Source organism: Phytophthora cinnamomi (genome assembly GCF_018691715.1).
Source record: "Phytophthora cinnamomi strain GKB4 chromosome Unknown Contig106, whole genome shotgun sequence".
NCBI lineage: Eukaryota > Oomycota > Peronosporomycetes > Peronosporales > Peronosporaceae > Phytophthora > Phytophthora cinnamomi.
Genome location: NW_027151039.1, coordinates 258195 through 275755, shown reverse-complemented (window position 1 = coordinate 275755; position 17561 = coordinate 258195). Strand labels below are relative to the sequence as shown.

General features: G+C 55.7%; 5 protein-coding genes across 5 annotated transcripts; 3 read left to right on the top strand and 2 right to left on the bottom strand.

Moving 5' to 3' along the window:
- Positions 1-38: 38 nt before the first annotated feature.
- Positions 39-803, bottom strand: IUM83_17380 (Serine protease; the record flags this gene model as incomplete). Its single annotated transcript, XM_067942332.1, has 1 exon — positions 39-803. The coding sequence occupies one exon, from the start codon at positions 801-803 to the stop codon at positions 39-41; it is 765 nt and encodes a 254-aa protein (XP_067782524.1).
- Positions 804-2179: 1376 nt separating this feature from the next.
- Positions 2180-2995, top strand: IUM83_17379 (serine protease trypsin-like protein; the record flags this gene model as incomplete). Its single annotated transcript, XM_067942331.1, has 1 exon — positions 2180-2995. The coding sequence occupies one exon, from the start codon at positions 2180-2182 to the stop codon at positions 2993-2995; it is 816 nt and encodes a 271-aa protein (XP_067782499.1).
- Positions 2996-3441: 446 nt separating this feature from the next.
- IUM83_17378 (uncharacterized protein) lies at positions 3442-4476 on the bottom strand (the record flags this gene model as incomplete). Its single annotated transcript, XM_067942330.1, has 1 exon — positions 3442-4476. One exon carries the CDS (start codon positions 4474-4476, stop codon positions 3442-3444), a length of 1035 nt encoding a protein of 344 aa, XP_067782481.1.
- Positions 4477-5307: 831 nt separating this feature from the next.
- IUM83_17377 (Splicing factor 3B subunit 1) lies at positions 5308-9095 on the top strand (the record flags this gene model as incomplete). The annotated part of the gene is made up of 2 exons (XM_067942329.1): positions 5308-8215; positions 8290-9095. The coding sequence occupies 2 exons, from the start codon at positions 5308-5310 to the stop codon at positions 9093-9095; spliced, it is 3714 nt and encodes a 1237-aa protein (XP_067782485.1).
- Positions 9096-9642: 547 nt separating this feature from the next.
- Positions 9643-11496, top strand: IUM83_17376 (uncharacterized protein; the record flags this gene model as incomplete). The annotated part of the gene is made up of 2 exons (XM_067942328.1): positions 9643-11140; positions 11261-11496. 2 exons carry the CDS (start codon positions 9643-9645, stop codon positions 11494-11496), a joined length of 1734 nt encoding a protein of 577 aa, XP_067782484.1.
- Positions 11497-17561: the final 6065 nt, after the last annotated feature.

Below are 17561 nucleotides of genomic sequence, written 5' to 3'. Positions count from 1 at the left end.
TCGGTGCATACGACCGAGCCAGTGACTATCACTAGTGGTTAGGCGACGCAGACGCCCTTGATGATGGAGTTGATCCAGGGGCGGACGCTGGCCACGCGCGCGAAGACGCTCATGCCGCCTTGCTGGCCGCAGCCGTCGTTGCCGCTCACCAGCCCCACGAGCACGTCGCGGTTCTTCTTCGTGACGATGACGGCGCCGCCCTGGTCACCCATGCACGACTTGGTGGCCGACACGCCGCGCGAGCACAGCATGGTCTCGTCCACCGTGAGTTCGGTCGCGCACTGCTTCTGGCTCACCAGCTGCACCTCCACGCTGTGCATGTACTTGGACTGCACGGCCTCCGCCAGCGTGTCGTTCCAGCCGAGACGGCCGCCCACCATGCCGGCCCTGACGATCGACTTGGCCGGGTCCATGATGACGGGCTTCAGCGTCGTCTCCGTCTCCAGCTCGAGCACCACGAAGTTGTTGCTGTAGCCTGTGTTGTTCGGGTGCGGCATGTAGGCCACGACCTTGATCTGCTCGCCATCGGCCACGCCGGAGTACGAGGTGGAGGCCAGAGACACCCAGCGGATGTTATTCGGGATGCAGTCCGCCGTGGTCAGCACGTGCGAGGCGCTGATGAGCGCACCCGCGCAGAAGTTGGCGCCGTCCGCAGTGGAGCGGATGCCAGCGACGTACGACTTGCCAGCCTGGATCTCCGTGGCCGTGACGGTGACGAGGTCACTGTCGAGGCTGGATTGAGCGTTGACCGAGCACGAGGCCAGCGCAACGAACGCGGCACCTATCGCAGACGTGAACTTCATTTTGACGCAGCAAACCGGCAACGACGGGAACGCAGCAAAAGCTCAAATGGCTGGGGACGGTGCATTGCAGCATCTGCACCACGGGCAAGCTGTGCAATGTCACCCAGATGGAGCACAATTCTCAGGCTTGGAGCTTGACTACCATCACCTCGCTAAGTTCGCACCGAAACCCTTTGTCATATTTTGGATTGCACGTCAGCAAAGTTTGCCAAGCTCGGGAAGAACGACCATGTCCAGTAGTGCCGTGTTTGGCAGGATTTACTTCGATATCTGACGGGTGCAGCACGCTGCAAACGTTTTCATGGGCAGTGGACAAGTTCACCAGTTTTCTTCTTCGAGCTCAAGGAAGTGCTGAAACTTCAAGCATTTTGGTGAAATTTCGCAGTTTGGAGCAAAGTTCGGTTGCTCCGAATGTACCGTTCATAGCTGTGCGGACACCAAAACGGGATCTGCCAAATCCGAGCAAAGCTTCCGCGGTGTTGAAGCGACAGCGGAGGTTGTGAGCCAAAGTGGGTGAACCAAGCAGCAAACTGGTTGCATTTGTATTTTCTTGTCACCCAGCTGACACTCCGGCTCCTGCGCCTACCGAGACGGTGTCAGCAAGACCTCCACGGTGGGCTCCACCTCCACCGCCGAGGTCACCTGGTTGGTGGCCGACATCTCTGTCATTTGGCAGTCACTGAGGTCGTCGTACATACTTCGTCTCAAATCTGGTCGACTGCGACTAACAAACTGCATGTACAGTACGAAGAGATATCTAGTAAAGTATGTAGTATGGATAGCTTTCGGTCTCCAACATTGGAAACGATGGCTGGCCGTGTAGCGCGTTGACAACGATCTCGTTTGCAAGTGTGTCTACAGCATCAACAGGCCGCCGTCATTGCACAACTTGTCCCCAGGGACTCGGACTTGGACGGAACCGCATTGCTGCACGTCACGCGAATTCAAGCACCCCAAACAGATTGCTCCTGTTGAAAATGTACCTCGCCGATAAAAGGGCCTTCTGCTAAGTTCGCACATTTTCACGTTAGCTTACAAGCTGGCATTGACTTGGGAATGTTTCTCCTGCGCCACCGAATGCGCCAAGCCTTGGCATAGCTACAGTATAATAGTAAAATCTAGCCACTCGAGTGTGTCTGAGGTAGTTGCTCAGCGGCGTCTGCATCGAAGCGTTGGCACCAACATGCCGAGGATTAAATTTGTCGTGAACTTTCGACCTGCAAAATACTAGCAGATCTCAATGAACCTGTCTGCTGCCCCAAGCGGGCTTGTCGCTGCAGCGGCAAAGCGTCCCAAGCGCGGCATCAGATGGCTTGCATTGCAGCGCCTGAACATCACTTTGGATTTCGTAGACCGCTACCGAACCAGTCGTCGAGATGAAGTTCATCGCTGCTATCGTTGCTGCGTTCGCCGCTCTGGCCGTCACCACGGACGCCTCCAGCGACGTGGTCGAGCGCAAGCTCATCCTGGGCGGCTCCACCGTGCCCAAGGGCAGGAAGACCTACTACGCCGGTATGCGTAACACGGCTGAGGGCAAAAACTTCTGCGGCGGCACGCTCATCAGTCCCACCCACGTGCTTACGGCCTCGCACTGCATCGCCTACGACATCCGCTGGGTCTCGGTCGGCTCGCACTACAACAACGGCACCCAGGACGGCGAGCAGATCAAGGTCGTGGCGGTGATGAATCACCCCAACTTCACCGAGTCGCTCAAGTTCTCCAACGACTTCGCCATCCTGGAGCTGGAGGTCCCGTCGACGATCACGCCCGCGAAGCTGGCCAAGGCGGACGACTCGGACTTCAAGGCCGGCGCAACGGTGACAACCGTGGGAACTGGCCGCCTGTCGGAGGGCACCACGGCCCTGGCGGGCCACGAGCTGCAGCGCGTGGACTCGACCCTCATCACCAACGAGGAGTGCGCGGCGGACGGAGGGATCTCCGTGGACGACTCCATGATCTGCGTGGCTGGCCAGATCAGCAAGGGCTACTGCGACGGCGACTCCGGTGGCCCGGCCTTCATCGAGTACTCCGACGACGATGCCGACGACGTGGTGGTGGGCGTGGTGAGCTGGCGTAACTGGCGCGACGGCGAAGTGTGCGGCCGTGGCAAGAGCCTTCCCATGGTGTACTCCCGCGTGTCGTACGCGCGCTACTGGATCGACCCCATCCGCAAGTCATCGTGCTTCGACTAGGTTAGATAGTGCGGCCCAAGGTCGAGCATTTCGCTGCACGCTCTCAGGTAACGGCTTGCAACACCTCTGGGCGCAATAATACAAGTGTTCTTCATTACTCAAAGTGGTTTCGCTCTCTTCTTCTCTCTCACGCCGCTCCACTGCGCTGCTGCAGTGCAAACAAGTGCAAGTTGTCGGGCACTTTGAGATTATAATATGTTGGGCTTCGTGAACTACGCAAGGGATATCATACTTATGCTGCAAAAGCTCGCGGTCTGCGCCGACCGCCAGACGACCTGATCTCACTCCTCTAATGCACCTCTCGCCAGTCGCACACTCCACTGGAGCACGACGGCGATTGCAGTAGACAAGCCGTGCAAATAGGCTCATTGCGAGTCCGCACGGCGTCCACTTTCGTCCTCGTCATGGCGCCATCGTAGCCGCATCGCAGGTCACCAAAGCGCTGCTCATGTGAAGTACGAGAGCGAGCTGTCGTAGTTGATGGAAAACTCGTCCAGCAGGTGCAAATACGACGCGTACAGACGCATCCACTCGCCGGCGACCTTGTCCTGCACGTCCGGGTTGAGCAGCGCGAGGAACACGCGCACGTCCTTCTCGCTCATGTTGTTGCGCATCCAGCCGAGCAGGTGGGCCACGATCACGCCGCACTCCTCGTCGCTGGTGAGCTGGTTGAAGAGCGTGCTGAGCGCCTCGTACTCCTCCTGCTCGGTCAGCGTCTGCGTGATCAGGTGCTTCACGGCCGTGACTTCGCCCCGCAGGATCTTCTCCAGCTCGTCGAACATCTTGAGCACGGCCTCGCTCAGGTCGCGCGGCTCGTCGTGCACCTTCTCGAGCGCCACCGCCAGGGCCTCGTCGTACGCGTCGTAGAGCGTCGTGACCTTGTGGCCGACGCCCGCGATGAGCGTGCGCTCCTCCAGCAGGTACTCCTTGAGCGTCACCACGTGGCGCACGTGGTTGTCGAAGCGCTGCAGCCACTTGGCCAGCGCGATGATGCCCTGCGGCGAGGCGCTGAGCAGCTCCTCCTTGGCGATGAAGCAGCGCACGCGCGCCATGTCTTGCATGATGGGCTGGTCCAGCAGGCGGAAGCCCAGCTCGGACCAGTCGGCCTTGAGCACGTCCTGGCCCCAGGGAACAGGCAGCCTGGGCGCCGCGCTGTCTTCGTCGTCTCCTGCTGCCTCGTTATTGTTGCTGCTGCTGCTGCTGCTACTGCTCTGGTCCTTGGGCCCGCTCAGCAGCCGCAGCACCGAGCGCACGAAGGTGGACGAGCGCTTGCGGCGCTGGTTGCCGTCCTGCGCCTGCACGAACTGGCGCTGCTTCTCCAGCCACGAGAGCGTCTCCTGCAGGCCGGAGCTCTCTCTCTCGGGCTTGGCGGCGGCAGGCGCTGCGCGCTGCGGGAGAGACTGCTGCTCCGGGATCTCCAGCGCGTAGCGCTGCTTGCGCGGCGCGGCGGCCTGGCGGGGCAGCGGCATCGTGTCGGCCATGGCTGCGCGTGGATGTATATTCGTAACTTATGTAGGTATGCGCTTCCTGCCCGCCTTGATCTTTTTCGCAAGTGAGGAAGCGGTTGGGCCGGCCGTTGAAGTGGAAGTGCCCGTTTTAAGCGGGGCGTGTGATCTTTGTCACATTCCCGAATCAGGCCGCAAATCGGACTGCAGCTCGACACCAAACACCACCTCGTTTCTCTGCTTGGGGTGTGTGTTTCCGCGGAAACGCAGGGCGCCATTCTCGGGAGAGTTCGGCGAGAACGGTGCGGAAGGCGCCATCCGGTGGTTAGCAGCTGAAAGCATCACAGCTACCAGTAAAAGCAGGAGGCTATTGTAGCGCGCAGAGCGTTTGTCAATCATCTGCTGATTCATGGACAGCACGCGCTGCAGCAAGCAAATGTGACGAGCGATGTCGTCAGCTGCGGCACTCGTCGCACAGCAGCCCGTACCGCCAGCAAAATTGCCCACAACTTTGAGCCACGTGTCGTAGTCTACGTACGCCTCGTCGACCCCCCGCTGCCTCTCCGCGACGTATTATACTTGCGCGAGCAGCAAGGCACATCAAGTTCATGGCGCGTTTAGCACGATATACACTATGCGCGGCGGCTGTGCTTTCTGTTAGTGCAGCTCAAAAGCGTTGTTGTTGCCGTTCGCGTCGTGGTCGAAGTTCGGCAACAAGTTGAAGCACACGCGCACCCATTCGTACTTACCCGGACTTCTTCAATGTGACACACACCAAAATAAGGTTTTACCGTCAAGGTTATTTCCGTCTCCTCGCCAGCAGCCGACACCAAGCAAGACCAAGGGCGAGCAAGGCGATCGATCTGCATGGCCGAGAAGGAGGACAAGCAGGGCGTGGGGCTCGCCTCCACGGGGCAGTTCGACCAGGACATCTACGGCGGCGGCGGCGACCGCTTCGCCGGCTACAGCGCCACGGTGACGGAGGAGGGCGACGACGAGCAGCCGCAGCAGCAGAAGCAGAAGCAGCGCCAGCCGCCGAGTGACCATCACTCTCGCTCCGAGGGGCTCATCGACGACGGCCACGACCCGTTCGCCGAGGCGCGCGAGGCCAACGGCTCGGGCCTCGTGAACACGCGCATCGCCGACCGAGAGAACGCCTACCGCAAGCGGCGCTTCGAGCGCGTGCTGTCGCCCGAGCGCGGCGACGCCTTCGGCGAGCGCACGCCCGCGCGCAGCTACAAGGAGATCATGCAGACGCAGCAGCTGGCGCAGGAGCGCGCCGAGGTGGTGCGCAAGATCCAGCAGAAGCGCGAGGAGCAGCAGCAGCAAGAGCACACGCAGGAGAAGGAGCAGGAGGCGCCCGACGCCACGCCCAAGCGGAAGCGCAAGCGCATGCGCTGGGACCAGGAGGCGCCCCCCGCCGCCGAGAAGACGGACGGCGAGAGCCAGTCGGAGTGGGACACGGCCTCCGACAGCTCCGCCGCGAGCTCCAGTGTGGCCGCCACGCCCACCAGGACGTCGTCCAGGTGGGACGCCACCCCCGTGGCGGGCTCCAGTGTGGCCGCCACGCCCGGCAGGAAGAACAGGTGGGACGAAACGCCCGTGGCCAGCAGCGGAGCGTCCAAATGGGACGCCACGCCGGTGAATTTGGGCGGCGCGACGCCCGCAGGCACGGGCAAGCGCTCGCGCTGGGATGAGACCCCCGTGTCCGGCCCGAGTGGAATGGCGACTCCAGGCAAGAACGTGCAGATGACGCCCGATATCATGAGCGGAGCGCTGACGCCCGAGCTGGCGCAGCGCATGCGATGGGAGCGCGAGATTGAGGAGCGCAACCGCCCCTTGACGGATGAGGAACTCGACGCGCTGTTCCCCGCTGCGGGATACAAGATTCTCGACCCGCCAGCGTCGTATGTGCCGATTCGCACCCCTTCGCGGAAGCTGCTCGCTACTCCGACGCCGATGGGACAAACGCCGGGATTCGCGATGCAGGCCACGCCGGCGCGTGAAGACTACGGTGTGCCTGTTGGCACTCCGTCGGGTGGCGATGGTAGTTCCATGCCGTTTATTAAGCCGGAGGACTACCAGTACTTTGGCAAACTGATGGACGAGGTGAACGAGGAAGACTTGGACCCGGAGGCTGCCAAGGAGCGCAAGATTATGCGTTTGTTGCTGAAGATTAAGAATGGCACTCCGCCGCAGCGAAAGACGGCGCTGCGACAACTCACAGATAAGGCGCGCGAATTTGGTGCCGGCGCATTGTTTAACCAGATCTTGCCATTACTCATGGCGCCCACGCTCGAGGACCAGGAGAGGCACTTACTGGTGAAGGTGATCGACCGTGTGCTTTACAAGCTAGATGATCTGGTTCGACCATACGTGCACAAAATCCTGGTTGTTATCGAGCCACTGCTGATTGACGAAGACTACTACGCTCGTGTGGAAGGCCGCGAGATAATTTCGAACTTGGCCAAGGCTGCTGGTCTTGCAACCATGATTTCCACCATGCGACCTGATATCGATATTGATGATGAATACGTCCGTAACACAACGGCCCGTGCGTTTGCGGTCGTTGCTTCAGCTCTGGGTATCCCGGCACTTCTGCCTTTCTTGAAGGCCGTTTGTCAGTCACGAAAGTCATGGCAAGCACGCCACACAGGTATCAAAATCGTGCAGCAGGTCGCAATCCTAATGGGGTGCGCGGTGCTACCGCACTTAAAGCATCTTGTGGAGATTATTGAGCATGGCCTCGAAGACGAGCAAAAGGTGCGCACTATCACAGCGCTCGCTCTTGCTGCTCTTGCCGAAGCTGCACACCCGTATGGTATTGAGTCATTTGACTCTGTCCTGCGTCCACTGTGGCGCGGTACCCGCAAGCATCACGGCAAGGGTCTGGCAGCATTTCTGAAGGCTATTGGCTTCATCATTCCTCTTATGGATGCACAGTATGCGAATTATTACACGGTCGAGGTGATGGAGATCTTAATTCGTGAATTCCAGTCGCCTGACGAAGAAATGAAGAAAATCGTATTGAAGGTGGTAAAGCAGTGTGTGTCTACCGACGGCGTCGAGGCTTCATATGTGAAGGAAAAGATCTTGCCTGAATTCTTCCGGCACTTTTGGGTTCGTCGCATGGCATTGGACAGACGAAACTACCGTCAACTAGTGGAGACAACGGTGGAGCTTGCCAACAACGTTGGAGCAAGCGAAATTATCTCGCGGGTGGTTGATGATCTGAAGGATGAGAGCGAGCCGTACCGTCGTATGGTCATGGAGGCAATCCAGAAGGTCATCTCAAACTTGGGTGCCACAGATATTGGAACCGATCTCGAGGAAAAGCTCATTGACGGTATCCTATATGCTTTCCAGGAACAAACGTCAGACGACACGTTTGTGATGTTGAATGGTTTCGGTATTGTGGTGAACGCCCTGGGAATTCGTGCGAAGAATTACTTGCCTCAAATTTGTGGTACTATTAAGTGGCGACTAAACAACAAGCCGGCTAAGGTGCGCATGCAGGCAGCTGACCTGATCAATCGGATTGCGGTGGTTATGAAGACGTGCGATCAGGAGCCGCTAATGGGACATATGGGCGTTGTTCTGTACGAATATCTCGGAGAAGAGTACCCTGAGGTGCTGGGTAGCATTCTTGGTGCACTGAAAGCCATTGTAAATGTGATTGGCATGAGCAAGATGACCCCGCCGATCAAGGATCTCCTTCCACGACTAACTCCTATCCTCAAAAACCGCCACGAGAAAGTTCAAGAAAATGGCATAGGTACCGTGTTTTCTTGAAGGTTTTCTGTATTGTTGCCGAATGTGATGTCGTCTAACGATACTGTTTGTCTGTAGACCTTGTAGGACGTATTGCCGATCGTGGTGCGGACCTGGTATCGGCCCGTGAGTGGATGCGAATCTGTTTCGAGCTGCTGGATATGCTCAAGGCGCACAAGAAGGGTATTCGCCGTGCTGCTGTGAATACGTTCGGATACATTGCCAAGGCTATCGGTCCCCAGGACGTGCTGCACACATTGTTGAACAACCTGAAGGTGCAAGAGCGACAGAACCGTGTGTGTACGACTGTAGCCATTGCTATCGTTGCCGAAACGTGTTCTCCGTTCACGGTCGTTCCGGCGTTGATGAACGAATACCGCGTTCCCGAATTGAACGTGCAGAACGGTGTTCTGAAGGCGTTCTCGTTCATGTTCGAGTACATTGGCGAAATGGGCAAGGACTACATCTATGCAGTGGCGCCGCTGCTACAGGACGCACTCATGGACCGAGATTTGGTGCATCGTCAGACGGCCTGCACAACGGTGAAGCACTTGGCGCTGGGAGTGGTCGGCTTGGGCTGTGAGGATGCGCTGCTGCACTTGCTGAACTTTGTGTGGCCCAACATTTTCGAAACGTCTCCGCACGTGATCAACGCCGTGTTCGAAGCCGTGGAAGGCTGCCGTGTGGCACTGGGTCCGCACGTGGTGCTGCAGTACGTGCTGCAGGGTCTGTTCCACCCGGCGCGTCGCGTGCGCGAGGTGTACTGGAAGATCTACAACTCGCTGTACATGTACGCGCAGGACGGCCTGACGCCCGCGTACCCGATGCTGGAGGACGACGGCGTCAACTCGTACAACCGCACATACCTGGAGCTCTGCATCTAAACTCGACGCGAGCGATAAACACAGCATCAAGGTCCCCGAGGGACGAATAACTCAGACTGACCGACTGCCGATCTTCTGGTGGGTACGTGCAAGATCCAAATGGGCGTTGTCATTGAGCAGTAAAAGACCAGCAGGTTAATATATTCGCGCAGGTTGTAGTTGAAGCTGTCTCTTTCATGAGTGAAGCCAACATGCTTCTGTTGTGCACCCAAAAAAGTGTCGTTCGCTTCTCATTTTCTCGACTGCAAGTGTCAATGCCACTCAGGTGTCCATTACTGAGGATGGAATGGGCTCGCTGGCCACCCGTTCTCCTTCCAGTGGAAGGTGCTTAACACTTGATACCCGCCGCTTCAACCTGCCTCGAATTAGTTTGATCAGCCAACCATGTGGTTTTCAGGCGATACAGCTTATACAAAAGCCACCATACGGTTAGTCTCAACAACGCCGCAAATTGCGGGTTAAGGCAGTCTGCAATTCGCCGCCTGCCCCCCACGTCTCCGCCGACGTCCCCATTTTCTCTAAACCGGACTAGACCCAGTTGCCTCCTATGCTGCGCTGCCTGACCCTGCTGCTGCTACTGACACCGTTGGCTGCGGGCCTGCAGCCGCGCGACTTCCGTGTGCCTCCCGTGGACTTCACGCAGCTCTCGAGCGCGGCGGACAACGCGCACAACTTCGACTTGCTGGCGAGACTCCAGGAAAATGGGATCGTTGCGCTGCAAAACGTACCCAATTTCTCTAACCTGAGGAAAGAGTACCTCCGCACGGCCGCGGACTGCGCCGTCCAAGCCCAGCGCCAGGGCGCCGAGTTCCTGCTCCACCGGCAGCTGCGAGACGGCACCAACCGCTACACCGTGAGCCTCGAGTCCGGCCACCGGTTAAGTGAAACTCTGGACCAAAGTGCCCAAATCCTGGCCATTTGCCCCGAGTACGTGGAAGTCCACGCCGCGTTCAGCGCCGCGGTGGAGCTGGCCGTGGCAAATGTGGGCACGGCGCTGGACGCGACCCAAAAGTTCCGCGTGGTGGCGGAGCAGGGCGCAGTTGCCATGACGGCCAGGAAGCTGTTAGAGGAATCGGTCCATTTGGACCATTTCCACGCCTACGAGGCCGCGCGCAAATTAGGAAATGGGTACGTCTCAGACGCGGAGATTAACGTTGCCGATCTGTCGCTGGAGTTGCACACGGACAATGGACTCATGATCGCCATGACGGCACCGGAGTATTTCGAGGTGTTGCCGACTGGCGAGTTGCAGCTCAAGGCAACTCAGGGCCAAGACGCGGGACTGTTCATCCAGCTGGCAAATGGGGAGATCGTGCGCCCAGTACTTAACCCGGACGAGCTCATTTTGATGCTCGGTTCTGGTATCGACGACTGGATTAAAACCTCCCCACCTCTCCACTCGGTGGTGCACGGCATGCGCTATCCACGCACTGTTAGTGTAGTTAATGGGGACGAGCAAGGCAACAAGTTGCTGCGGTCGTGGTTCGGCAAGATGATTTTGCTCGAGTCGCACCAGGTTATGGATAACACTGGCCTAACCTTCGGCCAGTACGCGAACCAGACCACTCGGTACCTTATGCAGCAGGAAGGAGAAGACCACCAGGCTTTTGGCGCTGTGGCGTGCCCCCCGCAGCGGCGTTTGGCCGCGTCCGACAACAGCTGCTCGCTCAAGATCTGCTCGCTGAAAAGCACGGCCAAGGCTTCGGATCTCACGTACTCGTGCCAAATCACGTGCAACCACGACTCGACCAGTGACGCCGCGCTGTGCGAGAAGTACTGCGACTGTGAAGACTCGACGAACGGCGGAACTACCTGCTGGATGCTGTGTGTGGAGAACTTCTCGTCGGACGTTTGTCCCGGCGAGCAGGAGTGCAACAATGCAAGCACGGAGGACAAGCTGGCAATGACGTGTGTTGGTGGGACGGTCGCCCCGTCGACTTCGACAGCACCGAGTGCCACGGCGAGCAATAGTGGGAATATCAGCACGCCGACTACAACGCCGACTACAACAACTCCCAGCACGACAGCTCCATCGTCGACAACTGGTACGTTGACAGACGCGCCAGCTACAACTGCACCGGGGACTACTGCGCCGACAACGTCAGCGCCAACTACAATTGGTCTAGATGTGGCAGGGTCTAATTCTGTGTCGTCTGCAAATGCAGGGTCTGCTGCATCGTCGGCGATCGTTGGCGACGAGTCCACGGCTGCTTCGACTGCAGTGGGGACTTCGTCGCGGTCTACGGCTGCTTCAACTGCCAACGACATTTCCGCAGCATCCACGTCGGCGTCGGCATCATCTGCGACGTCGTCGTCAACTTCGGCTGCAAGTGTGGTTCCACTTGCCATTTTTGTGAATGGGGTAGCTGTGCTGGTGGCGATTTTCTTGGGCATCCAGTAAGGTTGAGAGTCGTAGGCTTTCTTGTTCTTTTTACATTAAGGTTCATTTGGGTACATCGAATTAATATTTTGTGTTGATTGCTACTTTTGTTTTGAAAACGGCAAATTGATGTAGACTAACAAAGCGAGCGCGAAGGTAATTCTAAATGGACCATGTACATGTAGCAGCACAAGGCTGTCGGTGACACGCTTCGAGCGACGCGGTTTTGTTTGGTTTTGTAGGGTGTCTTTGCAGGTTAAATTTCACCTGTACTCGAATGCCTTTACTCAATTGCATTTAGCCGACAAAAATGCAGTTTGCGGGAAGACTTTTTTCGATTTTACATTTGAATACGACAATCGAACATGTACCCGTGTTTTTTGTTTCCTTTACTGCAAGATGGGGACGCCGTGAATGCTTTCCGTTACGGGAATTCCGTACATACCGTAGATCAAACTCTCTCGCTTGTCATCAGATTGCTTAGATCTGAAGATCCTGAACCTCTTGGCGTAATCCGCAAATGCAATCCGTTCTTGTTTTCACAGATGTTCGGTAGACATATCGCTTGCCCGACCAACAGTTTAGAGCATCACCGATAACTTCGTATGATTTTTTTATTACACTAGTACCAATACTAAGTTTCCGCTACACCGTAAAAATTACTTTCTCTGCTTATTCCAGCTGTAAATCAAGTCGTTCTGACGGCGTCAGTCTGACGCATGCTTGAAAACATGCAGCTATTTATTTTCCCGTACCTCACTGCCAATACAATTTTAGTAGGTATTTTTCAAAATACCAAGTTTCGTGGACTCATCCAATTCAAGTTCCTATCCCTTATGTTCTCATTGCTCAGTGATAAATGCGTTGCTGGCAAGTTTTCTCACTGAGCGCGATTAATGTCCTCCTCGGGCCGAACGCGCATCGAATGGCCACCTTCCAGTAGACTGCCGATTACTCTAAAAACTTCTGTCTATCCCTCGAACCCCCAGAGGCCCCATGCAGTCTGTTGAATGAGGAGGCGCGCAGCGCGCGCCCCGCTCGTAGAATGGCAGCAGGCAACGCCTGTCTGCCAGTCGAGTAATTTAATAATGAAATAAAAACCTCGTTAAGTTGTTAATGCTATATTAGCAAGTACGAGAGGAAAATGTTCAGATCGCCAGCTGCGATCTGGATAGTGCAGAGAGCTTCCTGCCATCCATAGTGCGATGACGACAAGAGGCCGAGGAGTGAGCTGTCGAGGACGCAGTCCGAAGACGAGCTCACTTCCTCTTTTGCCTCCAGGTACCGAGCACGGACCTAGAGTAGTAGGCATAGGAATAAGAGGTTAAGAGTAATATATTGTTGGGAGTTACCTACAGTATTCTGTTCATTTTAACATTTCAAGTAACATGAGCAAGCCCCAAGTTGACAAGAGTTCGGTCGGCTCGCTGCGGTTCAGCGGAAAGCCTCTGCACTTCGCATCATGGAAGAGCAAGCTGGTCATCCACCTCAAAGCGTTAAGCGAGCAACGCGCGCTGGAGGAGGTGCAGCACAAGCGTGCAAAGCCGCTGACTCGGTTCGAGGATTTGCTCGAGAGCCAGCCGGTAATGCCGCCGCGTCCTCCTGCAGAGGATAAAGACGCGGCATGGCAGCACGATTTGCACGAGACGCTGCTGAGTCAGCAGTCGTCGTACATCAAGCGGCTGCTGTGCGAGACGCTGCCGGGCGATTTCAAGGGAATCGCGACCAAGCGCATGGACGAGCCCGTCCATGTAATTTGGCGGCTCGTTGAAAAACAGTACAGCCTGAGCAACGCGGCAGGCGTCGTCGGGGGTTCGAGTTCATGGAGATGGTGAACACCGACTTCAAGAGCGTGGGACAGCTCTTTCAAGATCTCAACAGTGTGCGTAGTCAAGTCAACGTGAACGCGCACGAGGCTCTGCACAGCCACATGTTGACCTCCCAGCTTATGCTGGTGATGGTGGTCGGAGTGCTTCCGAGGCACATGTGGGGCTCATCGGTTGAGCTGACCCAGGATGGGTTTACGCTCGAGAAGGTGAGCGACAAGCTCAATGCAATCTTCAGCACCAAGAGCAAGAGCGAGATCTGGGCTCTGGCCAGCGGAAAGGCGGTCAACCATGTCAACGCGGCTCCTTCAAATCCGAAGGGGCCTGTGCTTGGCAAGCGCAAGGCCGTAGACGGGCCGGTGCGCGATTTGCACTACAACATTGGTGCAATGAAGTGCCACTACTGTGGTGGTGAGCACAACAAAATGAACAATGTTGGGCCACACAAGATGATCAACTGCCCCAAGCGTGCACATGACAGGGCAGCTGGCGTGCACCGCCGGAACATCTGGTCAAGGCCAAGCCGCCAGGCTCGCAAGGAAGTCCACGAGCCAACGCCCAAGATGAGGGGCAACGGCAAGGGAAGGGCCAAGGCCAAGGTGAGACGTGAAGTCCCACTGGATGAGTGCCTGGCTAAAGCCGTGGCGGTGGACGCGTGCAACGCTGAACACGGCGCGTCACCAGCGACAGCTGATGGGTACACGAGCCCGCCTCCGAGCAACTTCGAGGTGCCCGTGACCCCGGGAAAGGGTACGCTGCCCTTCAGCGACGAAGACGAGCCAATGGATACCGTCGTCAACGCAGTGAATGCTGACGCCACGGGCAAGGCTCTAGCCGCGGGTAAGGAACCGGACGGCGACGTGGACATGGAAGAGCAGCCAGGCAAGGACAGCAATCAAGAGATTGCTGAGACGACGAAGTCCTTCGCCGGTATGCTGACTGAGCTCGAGAAAAAGGTGCGAAGTTTGTATCCATTTCTGTTAGATGATGAAATGTAGCTAACCACAAATTCTTGGGTACTTGACTCAGGGTGCGGGCATGGCCTAACCAGCGAGACAGCGCGGTTTGTTCGGAAGGAGCCCAACACCCAGTACATGTTTACATTTGCACAGGGCTCTAAGCATTCAAATACACATATTGGTACAATAAAGTTGTATTTGCATGGTCCACGAGGAATTAGACCTTTTCTGTTCGAAAATATTGCCTTAGTACCGGACGCTACCTCGAACATTCTGAGCGAGTTCTGGCTCAGGCGCGGTGGGTACCAAATTTTGGGATCCTTAACTGGCGAGTACAAATTTGTACTTTTCAAAAACGAATTAGTTTTTGTTGCGAAAGCTATCAACGGGGCGTATTATATGCAAAATAAAACGCTTCAAGAAAGACCACTGCTGTGTAACGCAGTGAAGCAAGGGCCCTGTAAGCCGCTAGCTCACCTTAATAATAAAAGGTTTGAGCGCACACTGCAAGAGTGGCATGTCAAACTAGGCCACCTCAATAAAGAGGCAGTTATTGCGATGCTAAGCGCAAAGTTAGCGGCTGGAATGCCAAAATTACCCGCGTCAGGTCTAAGAAAAATTCCGTTCTTCTGCACAACGTGTGGAGAGATGAAGAAACGGAGGATGCCCTACCGGAATGCGAGGGGTTCGAGAGACGAACAGCCGATTAGCACCATTCACATGGACACAAACGGCCCCATGAAAACAATTGGGGTGTATGGCAGCTGCGGGAAAATTAAATACTGTCTGAGCATCATTGACGACAACACGTCATGGCGTTGGACTTATGTCCTGCGCAATAAGAAAGAAGTATTTGAGAAAGTAGAGGAGCTACTTTTGCAGCTGGAGCGTGAGGGAAAGTTCACGATTCGTCGGATCAGGTCCGATGGAGGAACTGAGTTTGTGAATGCAGCCATTAAAAGCTTTTGTAAAAGCAAAGGAATTGTATTTCAGACATCGAATGCCTACAGCCCTGAAGAGAATGGTGCTGCAGAGCGAGATCATCAGAGCAAACTGGACAGAGTTCGCTGCGCATTGAAAGACGCTGATATGGCACACAAGTGGTGGCCAGAGGCGCTTATGTACGTGACGTATGTGCAAAATCGCACACCTATGGCGCGGTTGGGAAATAAGACACCGTATGAGATGGTGTATGGGAGACCTCCCAACGTGAGCAAGCTACCCGTGTGGGGCTCTGTGTGCTTTGCGCATATCCCTGCCGTCCTAAGAAAGGACAAGAAGCTGTCTGCTCGTGCCGTAAAGTGCCGGTTCCTCGGAATGTCGGAGGAAACGAAGGGTTATCGACTCTGGGACATGTACAACAACAAGCACATCCAATCACGAGACGTGTTATTCGATACGACCAATGTAGCCACCATGGTCCAGCGAGCGTTCGGGCAGACTGATGAGGCCCTCACAATTGAATCTGCCGCGCGAGAGTTACCCGCAGCAGAGGGAGCCGATGCACTTGCAACCGAGTCTACGGGAGCAGTGGGAGCTGAAGAACCTGTGGAAGGGTCTACTGGTGCAGTGGGAGCTGAAGAACCTGCGCAGGCCAGTAACCCAGCAGTGGGAGCTAAGAAGCGCCGACGTACGGGACTCGTGGATACGCCACCAAGGCGCGAGCCCCGCTCACGTCGAGAGGCGAAGAAACCGAAGAGATACTCGGACTATCAGTGCTTCCAGGCAATGTTAGAGCACAACGTTGCGCAAGACATTCTAGAGCACAGAGTGCCTACACCACGATCGCTCAAAGACGCGTTGAGTGGCCCTTATAGAGAGCAGTGGAAACAGGCTCTGGAACTTGAGTACAACTCCTTGATCGAGAATGAGACGTGGAGACTCGTACGACTGCCACCTGGGCGTAAGGCTTTGCCATGTCATTGGGTACTAGTTGTAAAGTATAACGCTGACGGGACTGTCGAGCGGTTCAAAGCACGCCTCGTAGCACAAGGCAACCACCAGGAGTTTGGGGTAGACTGACGAGGTATACGCACCAGTGGCACGATTCGAGTCACTGCGCCTAGTGCTGGCGATTGGAACGATATTGGACTGTCATATCCATCAGATGGATGTCCATACGGCGTTTCTGAACGGCACGATGGACGGAGAGCAAAAGATCTATATGAGGCAACCTCACGGATTTGCGAAGCGAGGCCATGAGCATTTGGTCTGTGAACTTCAAAAGAGCATCTATGGCCTGAAGCAAGCCCCACGCATCTGGTATCGAGTTTTACATACCTTTTTGACGTCGATGGGTTTTGCACGCTGCCACAAAGAGTTTTGCATCTACGTGCAAAACGTGGGAGAAAAATGGATCATAGTCGTGGTATATGTCGATGATCTGACGATCATGTCGCGAGATATGCGACTCATTAACAGGCTGAAAGCCGAATTGTCAAACCGGTTCAAAATGAAAGATCTGGGCGACATTCACTATATCCTCAAGATGGAGGTGCACCGCAATAGAAATCAGCGTGTGATGATGATCTCACAGCGCAAATACATTGCAGAGCTGATTACAAAGTACAAACTGGGCGAATGCGCGCCAGTAATGACACCACAAGTGCCTGGCCTCGTACTCGAGCCCGAGACAAAACTAAGCGCAGAGCAAATTGCTGCGCAGCCCTTTGACTTCAGAGGTATTGTTGGCTCACTCCAATATTTGGTCCGTGGCACACGCCCGGACATCGCCAACGCGGTTAGAGAATTAAGCAAATTTCTATCTTGCTACAACCGCACGCATTGGGATGCAGCTAGGCGAGTACTCAAATACTTGAAAGGGACGTCAACGTACGGTCTGTTTCTCGATGGAAAAATGAGAGACGTGACTTACGAAGTGTACACTGACGCGAGCTTCGCGTGTCAATCAAAAGAACGTAAATCCGTAACTGGGTATGTGATCCAAATGGCCGGAGCGAGTGTGTCATGGTGCAGTAGCAAACAGGGAGGCGTGTCACTCTCGACTGCTGAAGCTGAACTTATCGCACTAAGTGAGGGAGCCAAGGAAAGTGAGTGGTTGTGGCATTTGCTGGGAGAAATGGGATTTCCTCAAAAGGTACCAGTGCAGGTGTGGTGTGACAGCAACGCTGCCATCAGCATTGTGAAAAACCCTGGAAATCACAAAGCAAATAAGCACATTGAGATCCGCTATCTGTTTACGAGGGGCCTTGTTGAACTCGGTCGCCTTAAGATAGCCTATTGCTCTACAACAGAGATGACATGGTGCGGATATTCTCACTAAAGCTCTTCCCACAAAACA